This window comes from Leiobunum rupestre, chromosome 2 (assembly GCF_980474605.1).
Source record: "Leiobunum rupestre chromosome 2, qqLeiRupe1.1.hap1, whole genome shotgun sequence".
Classification (NCBI taxonomy): Eukaryota; Metazoa; Arthropoda; class Arachnida; order Opiliones; family Sclerosomatidae; genus Leiobunum; species Leiobunum rupestre.
The window spans coordinates 16,337,595-16,354,061 of NC_143385.1; the positions used below are offsets into that span (position 1 = coordinate 16,337,595).

Below are 16,467 nucleotides of genomic sequence, written 5' to 3' on the forward strand. Positions count from 1 at the left end.
TTATTATATAGTGTAGATGCGAGGGGCAGGTCACTTCCTTGTTTAACGACGCACCCCTCAAAAGATTAAATCTGATTTAATCGTGATTATTTTGATTAAATTCAATTTAATCACGATCAAGTTGATTAAATCACGTTTAATCATGATTAGAATGTTTAAATCTGATGTAATCATGATTAGAATGTTTAAATCTGATGTAATCATGATTAAATGATTAAATCTATTAAAATGATTAAATCTAATTAAAATGATTAAATCTAATTAAAATGATTAAATCTAATTAAAATGATTAAATCTAATTAAAATGATTAAATCTAATTAAAATGATTAAATCTAATTAAAATGATTAAATCTAATTAAAATGATTAAATCTAATTAAAATGATTAAATCTAATTAAAATGATTAAATCTAATTAAAATGATTAAATCTAATTAAAATGATTAAATCTAATTAAAATGATTAAATCTAATTAAAATGATTAAATCTAATTAAAATGATTAAATCTAATTAAAATTATTAAATCTAATTAAAATTATTAAATCTAATTAAAATGATTAAATCTAATTAAAATGATTAAATCTAATTAAAATGATTAAATCTAATTAAAATGATTAAATCTAATTAAAATGATTAAATCTAATTAAAATGATTAAATCTAATTAAAATGATTAAATCTAATTAAAATGATTAAATCTAATTAAAACGATTCTTTAAATCTAATTAAAATGATTAAATCTAATTAAAATGATTAAATCTAATTAAAATGATTAAATCTAATTAAAATGATTAAATCTAATTAAAATGATTAAATCTAATTAAAATGATTAAATCTAATTAAAATGATTAAATCTAATTAAAATGATTAAATCTAGATTAAATCATGATTAGGATGATTAAATCTCGTTTAAATGATTAAATCCTGATTAAAAAGATTAGAATGATTAAATCTCGTTTAAATCGTGATTAGATTTTTTAATCTTGATTATCCTGATTTAATAACGATTACCCTGATTTAATCATTTTACTATGATTAAGACGCACCCAAAATGGAAGTGACCTGCCCCTCGTGTATGCAATACAAAATATAACAAGAGGCATTTATTTATTTAAACAATTTTTGTAAAGAACAGATAGTTGCGAAAGAGTTGAACCTTTTAAGTTCGTTCTTCGAGGACCAAGTGTCAGTCCCGTGCTGGAAAATACACGTTCGTCACTCGTTAGTCGTTTGTTACGCGGGAATATCTAGAATTCTTTTAGCTATATTTTTTCAAAGTACGCCGAGACACAATTTAACTCCGCGAAATCGAAAGTAAAAACAAAACAAAACGTAATAATAGACTCATGACGTCTATCTCTCTCCCACCCCTCTCTCTTCGTACAACACCCGAAGGGCCGAAATATTTCACACGACCTACGCAGTACGCAGTCGCGGGTAAGGGTCGGGTCGGGCCTTTTTTAAAAGCCCGGCTCTTTTGAAAATTGGCCCGGCCCGACCCGACCCGGTCCATTTAGTTTTAAAGTATAAAAAACCCGGCCCGACCCGGACCCGACCCGTAAAAATTAAAATTTATTTCTGCCCGACCCGGCCCGAAGCGGGCTCGGGCTGGGTCGGGCATAAAAATTCAATCTTGGGCCGACTCGTCTCTAATTAGGGCCTACATAGGTCCTAAAGGTCGGTAAATGAGAGATTTTTGCCTAAGGCCTACGGAAAGGTTAAAACGTCCAAGCGTTTAAGAAGGGGAAAACAGAGAATTTGGGTCTAGCGTTAGAGGAATGGGTCGCTGATAATTTCGGTTCATGTATTTCTGATTATACGGTAAGCGAAATTTATTTTATGTTTATAAATAAGGTTTCGGCTAAACATTGTGCCATTGTCTTTTTACTTACGCAATAATTACGTGGTTGATTTATTTATTTACTATGTAAAATGCAGGGCCGTGCTTAGGGGGTGGCGAGCCGGGCGGTCACCCAGGGCCGCTAAAATTTTCCCACGGGGATGTATATACCGGAGGGCCGCTACACTCACAATGTCAGTTTCGCCCATGCATTTCGCCCGGGGCCGCGAGACCTCTAAGCACGGCCCTGGTAAAATGTGATCATGTAAGGGGTAGAGAACGGGTGTACAGCAGGCTTGGAAATAAGCGGTGGTCACTGGGTCAAAGACCAGTTTATTAATTGCTCGGACCAGGTTTTTAATTCAAAAGCTAGGGGTTCACTGGTCCAGTGTCCAGTTTATTAATTCAAAATTATCTACCGTATTATTAACCAACTGGTCTACGTGACCACTTAAATAATTCAAGAGTTGGGAGTCACTGGCCAAATAGACCAGTTTATTTCCAAGCCTGGTGTACAGTCAACGGTTGGCCTAAGGAGAGATTTTGACACGAAAACCCCTTGTCTACGCAACTGAAATTTGGTCTAAAACAATCCGAAGTACCTAGCCTAAATCTTTTCTACCTCTGTTGTAACTATGGGTTTCTTTAACTCCTTCCGCGTTGAGTTTGCAAGTTCTCTCCCCACTGGCTGAAGGGGTGTTTCTCTGAGATCTTCGGTTTCCCCTTTCTATAATAACTTGTAAAGATTAACGGTAATAGTAAGTTTATGGAGCTGTTGGCTCGCGTGGCATGAAGAGTTTGCCGTCACCCTCCTACGCATTGTAACCCGGCCAGCTGTTTAAGGCATTAAAAGTCGAAAGATGACTTGAGCCTAAGGTGGTGCCTTGGGTATTAACCTAGCAGATTATTATTATTATTTATTACTATCTCGAGGTGAGTGTTCGAACGAATCGACCTTCAAGTGGAACCGTGACCGCCAGAAGAGCTACGAAAAATCTCTTAATGCTATTCACACAAGCCCACATTTTTGTATAACATTGAACTTGTCCAACACGAGTCGCAAACCCATTTGCTCCGTGTGAATTGAGGAAAAACTTACACAACGTGTTGACCCCACAAACGCATTTGTGGGCGACGCAACGTTTTAAGTAAAAGCCGGCAGTGCCGTAACTAGATCTTCTGGCGCCATTGGAAAATTGAAGAGTTGGCGCCCCTCTCAGTCGTGTAGGGAAGCTTTTTGAACACCAAACGGCGCCCCTTACCCTCACGCGCACTTGGCGGGGGCCAACCCTGCCAATGCCTACTTACGGCACTGAAAGCCGGCTTTGTGTTTGGCTCCAGATATTAAAATCTAATAATTTCCCAGTTTAAAAGTTCGGCAAACCCTACAATTATCATGAAATGCGCATTGATTTGGGATATTAGTATAAATGTTTTTAAGAAACTACTTAATTATAAAAAATTTAGGGAAGTTAGATAATATTAATTAATGTGGCTGCAAAGAACGTGGAACTTACGAGTTAGTTCTTGGTTTTATATAATCTGTGTCGCGTGTTCTATTGTATCTCGAAGAAAACATAGAACGTACAAGGCCTTGTGTTATTCGAGCTGGCAAACGCCGTTCCTGGAAGATACGTTCGTCAAATAAAATTCAAAGTTACATTTTGGAGTTGAAGGTACAGTATTTGGATAATTTATAGCGCTTATGTATGTTCTTTTGCGTTATTATTTTATCTAGATTCTCGTTATATCGAGTTTTTGATCAATCAAAATTGAAAAAAAAACCAAAGGCTTAATATTAGTTTTTACGTGTTAGTTATTTTCGCCAGTAAGCTAAACTGTCAAAAGTGGTACAGGCGATCACACGAATATAAATGAAATTAGATGTTCATTATTTAGAGTAGGCATGATAAAATTTGTATAATAACATGAATCCTCAACTAGGAATTCTTATCGAGTTAAACGGTAAGGTCTCGGGGATCGTTAAGATTCCTCCATAAGTATAAAACTTTTATTTTCTTCACGCCCAAAATAAAAATTTTATTAAGAGCTCGCTCCCTTTATGGCGTCCGCTCTCATCCTGGCCAGCGTGGGGATGTTTGCTTTTAGGATGTTGAAACGCTTGAAAAATTTGAACGTAAGACATGACGTCAGGGGCATGAGTTAAATCGAAGCTGATAAGCCTTTTTTTAATGGTATAGGTTTCTAATAATTACAATGATTTATTGCTGATGTCATTTCAGATATATAAATATTGTGGCTATAATATGCAACTACGGAAAGATGCTCTGTTTCGAAGATATGGCCAACTTGAATCAAACTAAAATGACAAATTACTTGAAATCATTCGACACAAATGATAAAATCCATCTACCTTGCTTTGTTAGCGTTCAGAAACTAGACAATGAGACGTTCAAAGCACGGATAAATAAAGATAATTACGAAAATGATGACGAAAGCTCCGAAGAAAAAGAACCCATTGACTTAAGTGTCACTGAGGATGACGAGTCTGTAATTAAAGAGTATCGTTGTACCTACTGCCCGTACGTTACTAAAGTTAAATATCGCTTAAAGCTACACGTAAGAAAGCACACTGGCGAGAAACCATATTCGTGTTCTCAGTGTGATTCGTCTTTCGCCGTGAGAGCTTCGTTAGTCGTCCATCTTAGAGTTCACACTGGCGAGAAACCGTTTCCTTGTTCGGAATGCAATTTGTCTTTCAAGATAAAAAGCCATTTAATAGAACACATGAGGGTTCACACGGGTGAGAAACCGTATTCGTGCACGTATTGTAAGTCTTCCTTCGCCCAGAGGGGAGGTTTACGTCGCCATCTGCGAGTGCACACTGGTGAAAAGCCATTTGTGTGTTCTCAATGCGGTCTCTCTTTCACACAGAAGGTCCATTTAATAGGTCACGAAAGGTTGCATTCTGGAGAAAAACCGTTTTTATGTTCGCACTGTGGCCTCGCTTTCAACCAGAAAAGCAATTTAAATTTGCACGTCAGACTACACTCTAACGAAAAACCGTATTTGTGTTCGCGATGCGGTCTCTCTTTCGCGGCTAGGTCCCAATTCACTCGCCATCAGAAGACTCATCGTGGCAACGATGAAACCGATTGTGTTGTTAAATTGTACCATTGTACTCACTGCACCTACAACACCGCTTGGAAATACAATTTAGATATACATTTGCGAAAGCACACGGGAGAAAAGCCTTATTTGTGTTCGCATTGCAATAGCACTTTTTCGACAAAGACCGGATTAAATACCCATATGAAGATTCACACAGGTGCAAAACCTTTCCGCTGCCCACATTGCGCCACCGCCTTCGCCGAGAGGTCCACACTTAATAGCCACGTCAGAATTCACACTGGGGAAAAACCGTATCGCTGTCCGCATTGTGATTTCGGTTTCTCGCAAAAGAGCAACTTGAAAAGGCATTTGCAGAAACATTCCGAGGACGAAGCTAAGTCTGCAGGAAGACCCTTCCAGTGCACCTATTGCACCTACAGCACAGCCAAGCAAGCGCATTTGACCCACCACTTGAGCATTCACAAAAAGCGTCCTGGAAATCAAGTGGACGAATCCATAAACAATTTTGATGATTCGGTTAATTACGATAATGGCTTTCAGCATATGTCCCGAATGACTATGGAAAAATAATCGCTTTTTCCATTTGACTCCTCAAGGTTCGCTCTAAACCAGTCGCTGACGTAATTGATCGCACTCCGATCGACCGAGATATGGAATGTGTTTCGAAAGTTCGATCGGACCGATTGCGTTACAACACGCAAAAACTTGCTCCGAGAGCGATTTCGATACGTTGATATGCCAAAATCGGCAGATCGGTTTCGAGCGATCTCGGAGCACTTGCGAGCAATAAATGGAACGTGCATTTATTGTTCGCCGCAGATCTGAGAAAGCAAATGGAAGATGAAAGGTGCTCGGAGTGATCTCGAGCCCACGAGAGCAGTCAAATAGAAAACTTTATGAAATAAGTAGTTTTTTTGCATAGTACCCCACTAATTCTAAAGCAAAACACAGCGATTAAATCAGAAGTGTATTATTTCGAACTTTGAAGAATCCGTCTTCGTTTAGACGTTGCGTTCAAGTGGGCTGCTTAATAATTCAATTAGAATTTCAGTCATGTATTAAACTGGTGGTATTAAAGATAAGAACACTTGCATATAGTTGATGATATTCAAACTTTGTTCTTACTCGTTCTAGTTGCTTAGGGGCTGTTCACAAATTACGTAACGTGGTAGGGGGGAGGGGGTTTTGGCAAGCGTTACGAAATGTTACGTGGGGGGAGGGAGGGTTAACTGAAATGTTACGTAACACATCTTATTTTTAATATCGTAGAATAAAATTTTCTAAATTTTCAGAAACAGTCACAATTATTAAAAACATTTGTATTTTCATTGGTTTACTCACGTTTAAAAGAATTTCATACCCATGGGTATAAAGTGTTGCGTAAAAATACAGTTGTAATTTCAAATGATAATTACAAACAATAAAATTTAGTACCTGATCTTATTGTACTTTATTACCAGCATATTAGTTGTTACGTACTATAATAATTTAAGGGGGGGGGGGTTCGATATTTGTTACGTAATTTAAGAAGAGGGGTCTTTCCATTTGTTACTCTTTGTTACGAGGGGGAGGGGGGAGTCCAAAAAGTGGTTTTTCTGCGTTACGTAATTTGTGAACAGCCCCTTATATGCTATGTAACCCTTCAGGTTCATTTTCCCCCGTATACTTATTTTTTTTTTACTTTTTCTGTGTTTTATTTACTTTTGTTATTACGTTTTCCCCGCACTCTTGACCCTCTAAATTTACAGTTTTTGTTAAGTATTCGTAAAGCCCCATACGTCAAATATCTTAGAATTCCGAGCTCTATTTAATGAAACTAATCCCCGTGTTAAATATAAATTTAATTTAATGATAAACGAAAAACTTAAATAACTTTTGAACCATACATAAAAATTAATTATTGTTTATAAGCCTTATAGAACTCGATCAAACCCCACGATAAAATATAAAATTAAGATAATTAATTAAACTATTCTCTCAATATAAATTATAAACTAAATCCCTGCCTTCGGCAACGCTAAAATTAATCCCTCGCTAATTAAAGTGTTTTTATCTCGGTCACAAGACCATGGTGCAATACATTCAGCAAACTTTCCCAGCCCAGATTTCCCTAAAACTTTCCGAACTAAACCAGTAAAGCTCCCTCAGCTTACAGCGATCCCATGAAGTCATTGCAAGTCCACAAGCTTCATATTAACTATCAGGTAGCAAGATCCCAAGAAAAGCGGACGTTTTCCAAGGTTGCCGCCATAGGGTCAAGAGGGCGCCCGGACGTTTCCGCTTGGAGACAGAAAATCGGGAACCTCGAGACTCTCTGGCATTTCCCCCCCCCCCCCCCCGCAATCCCAAGCGAACTTTCGTAAATCGGACAACGTCACCACCGCATGACTAGACACGAGTCTTAAATACACCAATGACCTAGGTAAAATGGGAGGTCACCAGTTGCTTTTTGTTTCAACCCCGCCCCCCAATAATCCGAACAAAACCAAGAGACAGAGCCCCAAAAGGAGAGAAGTTGAGAGAGCTTGAGAGAAGTGAAGAAGTCTGCTTTTGCAAGAACGGACAGGACTCTGCTTTGGCAGACCTGGACAGAACTGGACAGAACTCTGCTTCTCGGGCAAGAGAAGAACCATGTCGAAATAAATATAAAATAATGTGCGATGAAGTCGCGCTTAAATATTAATTAACCCTCAATGCAAACCACATGATCGGAACAACGCTCCATGATTGCCTAGATGACCCACAGCCAGGACATTCCGGCCGGAAGAACATAAGCCGAGCAGTAATGAGTCTGAGAAGCGTAATGCCCTCAACACCCTCGAATCACCTGTTGATCACCCAATATCTAGCCATTCCGAGAGAAGACAGCCAGATGACCGAGACCGATTCCCTAGCCTAGCCGGACATTTCAGACTGAAACCCGAAGTACCTACGCCCCCGTCAGCTTGTGAAGTAAAAGAATATAGGAAGAAACCCGCAATCCGGCCGCCAAACCGTAGACGAGTAAATAAAGAGAATTAAAGAAAAGTGTGAATAAAGAAACGCGTAAACAAGCAGCCCCCAAAGACGTCCCGTTCTGTGAAGTGCGTGTGTCGGGCATCTTACGTAAACCGAGGAAAGAGAAAACCCGTAAACGGAGAGACGACAACGTAGCGGAGGACACCGAAACCAAGTGATGAGTAGAATTTCCATCATAACCCCCCCCCCCCCCTTGTAGAGTACCCAGGGTCGAAATACGAAGTAGCCAGTGAAAAGTAGAGAAAAAGTTTAGAAAAGAAAGCTTAATCCCTCGCTATTGTCCGAGAAAAGGATTTAAGACAGGTCCCCTCGAGGTTGAGAGTTCATTCTGCTTCTTGTATTTATACAGTTCGGATTACTTTTTCCGTTCGCGTTGTGCCCTCGTCGTTGTTATTATTTTGAGTTAATTATTGTCATTGTTTAATTGTAGAATCTTTAATTGTAGTATTTAATTGTAGTGTTTATTATTATTTAGTGTAAGTGTATATTTGTTTCTGCCCCCTCCATCCTTTGAAACCAAGATGCCTGAGAGTAGGGATACCGGAACTGATCCCATAGAAAATAGTAAGAGATAATTTCAATAACAAATTTAAGGTCAAAGAGTGTATTTTTAGTGTTTAAATTCCCCTCTTATATTGGAAAAAGCTAAAAGAACCATAGTAGAGATGGCCTAACCATCACTAGAAGCGAAGTAAGATTATCCCCTCAGTTCCCCCCGCAATTTTGTTCATTTGTTTTTGTATTTTAGTGTTATTTATAAATTTGAGTGTTAAATAAAGATTTTGTGATTGATTAACGACAAAGGGTTTCCATTCTGAATTCGAATCTCCCCCTCTTTTTTATTTTTTTCTTTTCCCTGTATGTAACCCCCCTCTCTCAGATTTAATTCACTCCACGATAAGGCCACGACTCGCATTTTGTCGCCATCTTCCCCCCGCCTTGGTGAATTAAAATCTATGAGCAAGGGTTAGGAATATTTCCGTCCATAAAATCTATGACGAATTCCTTAAAAAACCTTACATAATGGCGCAGGCGGCAGGATTCAGAATAAAGGGACATTTGTCTGTCGGTTGATCACGATATCTCTTATTTTCACTGTTTTCCCCCACTAGTGTATTTTATAAGTATTAGTATTCGTAGTGTGTTGCCAGAAGCGTATAAAATCCCCCTCAATAAAAACCTCCTAACGAACGCAATGGAGTCGCTAAAATTCATTGATATATTTCTCGGATATCCCGCGAGAGACCTTTTAATGCTAGGAGCGCTTTTGTTTTTTTTCCTGGCCTTCGTATACCAACATAAGGCTAGGATAATTATACCATTTATATATGTAGGAAGAGGGATAAGAACCCTGGGTAGAAAATTGAAGTATAGATCTCCTCTTCCTCCCCCGATTAACCCGGAGAACAATTTGTTCATGCAGACAATTCAGGCGCAAGGTCAGATGATGCAAGAGATGACCCGTGTCCTACTTGATAGGTCCCCACCTTCCCCTCCACCAGATAATCCCGCGACTACCTTGCTCCTCCAAGCGGTCCAAGTCCAAAGTAACCTAGTTGGTGAGCAAGTTGCTGCAATCCATAATTTAACCCATACCATGCTAGATTCGTTAGAAGATAGAATAGACCAACGGGTAAGAGAAGCCAAGAGTAAGGAAAACCCTGAACAAACTATTCCAAAAACGATTGAACCCTCAGATTCCTTTTCGCGCCTCTTATTGGCTAACAACGCATTAATTAGGGAACAAGTGGAGGCTTCTAGAGCCCAAGTAGACGCGGCTAGAAGACAAGCTGACTCCTTCAAAACCCTAGCGGATAAGATAGAGACCATCGATCAAAGTAGTTCTGGAGCCATAACTAAACCGTTAATTATCCCCCAAACTTCGACCCCAGCGGACAGATTCCTTAATCTCGACGAAAATAATTTAACCATGAACGAGAATGATCCCTCTCTTTCACGCCTCTATGAAAGTCCTGTTAATGTACCTCCCCAGAATCCGGGGACAAGTCAAGAGACCCCTCATAACCCTGGTCATTTCCGGTCACAGAATATGTCTTTTCGCCGTGGACCTAAGATTCCCCCCATAAAAGCTCGATTTAGAGGCGATGACAAAGCGAACCCCCTCAATTTCATTTTCCAGTTAAAGGAATATGCCCGCGCCTCCGAAATTGATTTAAACGAGATGTTGCCCCTTATACCATTGACCCTCGAAGACCAAGCTAGTGATTGGTTTCGCGATAATTCAGGAACAATTCAAGATTGGGATAGCTTCGTTAACCAATTTAAATTAGCATATCTTGGGGTTGATTATGAGGACCGGATATGGGATCAAATTCAAACATGTAAACAGGAACTTAATGAGGAGCCCGAGGCCTATATTCGCCGATTAAAAGTGTTTTATGCCCGCCTGCTATGTAGACCTAGCGAAACCACCGTCTTACGCCAAATGAAAGCCGGCATGTTACCAGAGTTTGCCGCCCTGCTCCATCTTAAGAAATTTTCCTCGGTCGACGAATTGTTGCATGTTGTCACTCAATTAAAGCCGGTAATAGGTGTTTTCCAGAAGAACAATAGTCCTCCGGTACAAGCTCCCGCTCACCCCTGGTCTAGCTATTGCCACCTTTGTAAAAGGTCTGGCCATACCGCGAGCGTTTGCCGGACCCAAAGATCCTATCAGCCCAATAATTATAGACAGGAAATCATTCCTACCCCCATAGCACCCCCGCCCCCGCAACCTCCTTACGAAAACCGTTGTTTCCATTGTTCTCAGACGGGACATTTTGCCCGCGAATGCCCCAATCGTCCGCCTTCGCCCCCGCAATTACATGGATATTTTGACTCCACTACTACCATCCCTAAGCAAGTAGTGGAATTACCCCCAAATAATGTTAATTTGATTTAACATTTTACACCGGGTACCCACAAACTATGGTAACGACCATCAGATTATTTTTTTTTCTCTGTGCAGTATTTTCTTTATATATATTATTGAGTTATAGTGTTTGGTTTTTTTTGCGGTCATCCAACAATCGAGTGTTTTTTTTTTAAATCTCAAGTGTTTTTTTTTTCATCTAACAATTCAAGTGTCGTGCTTCTTTCATCTGACAATTGGTGTCGTGTATATATACATATTTTTAATGTCGTCCCCCTAAAAGGTTTTTAAGATACTAGCGACACCTTACTTACTGTATAATTGAACTTTTGCATTGTCCGAGACGGACACTAACGAAGGGGAGGGATATGTAACCCTTCAGGTTCATTTTCCCCCGTATACTTATTTTTTTTTTACTTTTTCTGTGTTTTATTTACTTTTGTTATTACGTTTTCCCCGCACTCTTGACCCTCTAAATTTACAGTTTTTGTTAAGTATTCGTAAAGCCCCATACGTCAAATATCTTAGAATTCCGAGCTCTATTTAATGAAACTAATCCCCGTGTTAAATATAAATTTAATTTAATGATAAACGAAAAACTTAAATAACTTTTGAACCATACATAAAAATTAATTATTGTTTATAAGCCTTATAGAACTCGATCAAACCCCACGATAAAATATAAAATTAAGATAATTAATTAAACTATTCTCTCAATATAAATTATAAACTAAATCCCTGCCTTCGGCAACGCTAAAATTAATCCCTCGCTAATTAAAGTGTTTTTATCTCGGTCACAAGACCATGGTGCAATACATTCAGCAAACTTTCCCAGCCCAGATTTCCCTAAAACTTTCCGAACTAAACCAGTAAAGCTCCCTCAGCTTACAGCGATCCCATGAAGTCATTGCAAGTCCACAAGCTTCATATTAACTATCAGGTAGCAAGATCCCAAGAAAAGCGGACGTTTTCCAAGGTTGCCGCCATAGGGTCAAGAGGGCGCCCGGACGTTTCCGCTTGGAGACAGAAAATCGGGAACCTCGAGACTCTCTGGAATTTCCCCCCCCCCCCCCCCCGCAATCCCAAGCGAACTTTCGTAAATCGGACAACGTCACCACCGCATGACTAGACACGAGTCTTAAATACACCAATGACCTAGGTAAAATGGGAGGTCACCAGTTGCTTTTTGTTTCAACCCCGCCCCCCAATAATCCGAACAAAACCAAGAGACAGAGCCCCAAAAGGAGAGAAGTTGAGAGAGCTTGAGAGAAGTGAAGAAGTCTGCTTTTGCAAGAACGGACAGGACTCTGCTTTGGCAGACCTGGACAGAACTGGACAGAACTCTGCTTCTCGGGCAAGAGAAGAACCATGTCGAAATAAATATAAAATAATGTGCGATGAAGTCGCGCTTAAATATTAATTAACCCTCAATGCAAACCACATGATCGGAACAACGCTCCATGATTGCCTAGATGACCCACAGCCAGGACATTCCGGCCGGAAGAACATAAGCCGAGCAGTAATGAGTCTGAGAAGCGTAATGCCCTCAACACCCTCGAATCACCTGTTGATCACCCAATATCTAGCCATTCCGAGAGAAGACAGCCAGATGACCGAGACCGATTCCCTAGCCTAGCCGGACATTTCAGACTGAAACCCGAAGTACCTACGCCCCCGTCAGCTTGTGAAGTAAAAGAATATAGGAAGAAACCCGCAATCCGGCCGCCAAACCGTAGACGAGTAAATAAAGAGAATTAAAGAAAAGTGTGAATAAAGAAACGCGTAAACAAGCAGCCCCCAAAGACGTCCCGTTCTGTGAAGTGCGTGTGTCGGGCATCTTACGTAAACCGAGGAAAGAGAAAACCCGTAAACGGAGAGACGACAACGTAGCGGAGGACACCGAAACCAAGTGATGAGTAGAATTTCCATCATAACCCCCCCCCCCCCCTTGTAGAGTACCCAGGGTCGAAATACGAAGTAGCCAGTGAAAAGTAGAGAAAAAGTTTAGAAAAGAAAGCTTAATCCCTCGCTATTGTCCGAGAAAAGGATTTAAGACAGGTCCCCTCGAGGTTGAGAGTTCATTCTGCTTCTTGTATTTATACAGTTCGGATTACTTTTTCCGTTCGCGTTGTGCCCTCGTCGTTGTTATTATTTTGAGTTAATTATTGTCATTGTTTAATTGTAGAATCTTTAATTGTAGTATTTAATTGTAGTGTTTATTATTATTTAGTGTAAGTGTATATTTGTTTCTGCCCCCTCCATCCTTTGAAACCAAGATGCCTGAGAGTAGGGATACCGGAACTGATCCCATAGAAAATAGTAAGAGATAATTTCAATAACAAATTTAAGGTCAAAGAGTGTATTTTTAGTGTTTAAATTCCCCTCTTATATTGGAAAAAGCTAAAAGAACCATAGTAGAGATGGCCTAACCATCACTAGAAGCGAAGTAAGATTATCCCCTCAGTTCCCCCCGCAATTTTGTTCATTTGTTTTTGTATTTTAGTGTTATTTATAAATTTGAGTGTTAAATAAAGATTTTGTGATTGATTAACGACAAAGGGTTTCCATTCTGAATTCGAATCTCCCCCTCTTTTTTATTTTTTTCTTTTCCCTGTATGTAACCCCCCTCTCTCAGATTTAATTCACTCCACGATAAGGCCACGACTCGCATTTTGTCGCCATCTTCCCCCCGCCTTGGTGAATTAAAATCTATGAGCAAGGGTTAGGAATATTTCCGTCCATAAAATCTATGACGAATTCCTTAAAAACCTTACAGCTATTAAAAAAATAATCGGCGTTGGGCAACGAAAAATATGCTATATCATCGTTATTTTTATCTTTTGGTAATATTGCCGTGAAGCATTTAGAATTAGTACAGGTTATATTAGACACGGCTAGAACGATTTTGCAAAATGCTTTATGTGGCGCGGGCTGAAGTTATATTTCCGGACTGGCGGAACATTACCGATCTGCCAAAAGGTCTTTCAAATTCGCCCACCAACCAAAATATGTTTTAGCAAATTCATCGTACGGTACTACCAGTCCCCAACCATAATTTTTCCTCGAATTTTTCCGCTGTCCAGTGTAATTTTGAAAGTCTGGATATAGAACAATAGATAAATTAAAGGTTCATCATAAATCAACTGTATTAAAGGAATTGTATGTACAGACTAGGCAACTGTACACTTTCATTTCGGCATGATTTTCGTAAGTGCAACTGAAAATACTTTTTATTTCTAGTTTTTGTATGCACACTGAGGAAATTTTAATAGTTACCCAGTTGCGCGTTTCTTTTGAGGACTTACAAAACTCCCAAATCTTGTAGCATTGGAACGCGTCACAACAATAAGGATGGCGTGGTGCGCGATCATCCACAAGTTCAGCATCAATAACTTTGGTGTTAAGTTCGCCCTTGTGGGCATCGATTTTTTCTTGTCATTGCAGCTGTAAAGAAATGGGTCATTACCGGTCTTATCCGGCTTTGCCAATTTGGGGAACATCATTGCAGGGTTGGAAAAAATCCCCTTTTTTTGGGTTAAAAATCAGGTTTTTTTAAGCACAGCTTTATTTTACTTTTAATCTATTGTTTGCTTTTGTTTAAGCGTGCATACTAATTACAAATCAACTAAAAATTAATATGGGTATTATTACAAGTCTCACATGACCAGAACAAAGTTTTAGTTTTAGTTGAATTTTTTATTTTGTATAAATGCAGGGTGTCCAGGAAAATGCCTCGAAAACGTTATAGAAAAATAGGAAATTTTCAGCGAATTAAAGGAAAATATAGGAAACACCAAGAATGTATTTATTTATATTTAGGAAGAATGATTATGTTGCGACAATCGCCGGGCACGTTGAACGCCTTTCCCCCGTCTCGCGCGGGGGGAAAGACAAAACGTCACCGGCGTTTGATTACCATCGCGTTAGGTGACGGAAATTTTAAGCAGCCAATGTAATACCGGGACTTTTAGTTTTATTTTAAGTGGAGGAGCGTACTGGGGGAACCAACGGGTGTATTGAGAGAAAGGCTAAAAACCGTCTCGACATAGACATTCTCCCTAGGTATAAATAAATACATTCTTGGAAACACCATATGCCAAATAAGTATTCTTATCGAAAAACAGTAGATAAATCAAGTGAAATATAGGATGAAGAAGGGTACACGACGACGGAATTAACAGGGTGTTTCAATTGGTAATGCAAACATTTTAAGGAGTTGTAGGGGCGAGTTGAAAAGTATGCCTGTTTATTTCCCATTTTCTTACGATGAGTTAAAGGAGCGCCAGAGAGCTTCCAGGTGTGGCCTACTAGCCCCTGGAAGTAGGCTGGAACAAGCACAAAACCAACTGAACATTGCGGGCATCCCCTGGTCGACCTACTTCGTTCCTGTTCTGTAAAACCAACAATACGTTTCTAACGAACCAGTCGCAGAGAAGTTTAAGTAAACAATTAAGTAACGAACCAAGAATGTGCCTGTCTCACGTAATCGACGATGGACATTGCTAGAAGTCCGTGAGTCGGGGATGCGCCGTTTCGGGTACCTTTCCTGGTAGAGACGTTGAGCAGCCAAAGCATTACCATCCGAAATGAATATCCGCCAGTTCTTCCGAAGTTAACTCTGTTGTTGCAGTTTGAAAGTGATGAGAAATCGCCGTCCATCACGACTTTAAATGCTGTTTAAGTTTACTTTTTACGCTGGTTACCTCGATTTGTTTACAAAGTCCTTTTTTACCTATCACACAAACCCAAACCCTAATTTTCGCATTTCCTTGCTGCTTGGTTTTGCGCTTATTGCAGCCTACTTCCAGGGGCTAGTAGACCACACTTTGAAGCTCTCTGGAGCTCTTTTAACTCATCGTAGGAAAATGGGACAAAAACAGGCATACTTCTCAACTCACCCCCTACATCTCCTTAAATTTTTTGCATAACCTTTGAAACACCATGAGAAAACCTAAGGACATTAAAGGAAGGTATTGCAAATATAGGAAATGTGGTCACCTTGTAAATGTTTTAGAAATTTAATCATTTCGGTAAGAAAATGTGCAAACATTTTGGAATAATTTTTAGTTAAAGAAACCAAATTATTACCATTGTTTTTTTTAATCACTAACATTAAACCATGGTTTAAACCAGCCAACCCTGCATCATTGGCGTCAGAACTTTCAATATACGTGAACTTACGAAATTTGCTATGCACAGATACCTTAAAAAGGCAGGAACTCTTACCCACCTGATCAGTGCCGGATTTAGACTACTGGAGGCCCTGTGCTTAACATACTTATAGAGGCCCCCGTGGAGGTACTTGTGATATTTACGGACGGCTCAACAGCTCCTGATTCAGGTGTCGCAGGTGCGGCATTCTCGATTCCCTCTCTCAAGGTGGGTGCGACTTCGCTGGTTGACTCGGTTCATCCTATTAATAGGATAGAACTCTTCGCGATCCAAATGGGCCTATCATACGCGTTCACGCATCTTAAAGGAGCTTTAGTGATTTGTTCAGACTCACAAAGCGCTCTCACACAACTATGTCAGCGATCTCTTGACCCGGTGGTTACGCTTATTCATAATTTATGCGATCGGTACACTAGCCCAATTACCTTCTTGTGGTGTCTGGCTCACGTTGGAGTTCCTGGTAATGAGTCCGTCGA

General features: G+C 39.7%; 1 protein-coding gene across 1 annotated transcript; it reads left to right on the forward strand.

Annotated features, from left to right (window-relative positions):
• Positions 1–1,738: 1,738 nt before the first annotated feature.
• LOC149956226 (uncharacterized) lies at positions 1,739–5,957 on the forward strand. The gene is made up of 3 exons (XM_090165431.1): positions 1,739–1,817; positions 3,409–3,512; positions 4,080–5,957. The coding sequence occupies exon 3, from the start codon at positions 4,120–4,122 to the stop codon at positions 5,497–5,499; it is 1,380 nt and encodes a 459-aa protein (XP_090021557.1). The 5' UTR covers positions 1,739–1,817; positions 3,409–3,512; positions 4,080–4,119; the 3' UTR covers positions 5,500–5,957.
• Positions 5,958–16,467: the final 10,510 nt, after the last annotated feature.

What these genes read in the sequence shown, in the direction of transcription:
- LOC149956226 (XM_090165431.1), top strand. Translation starts at nt 4,120, where the DNA reads ATGCTCTGTTTCGAAGATATGGCCAACTTGAATCAAACTAAAATGACA.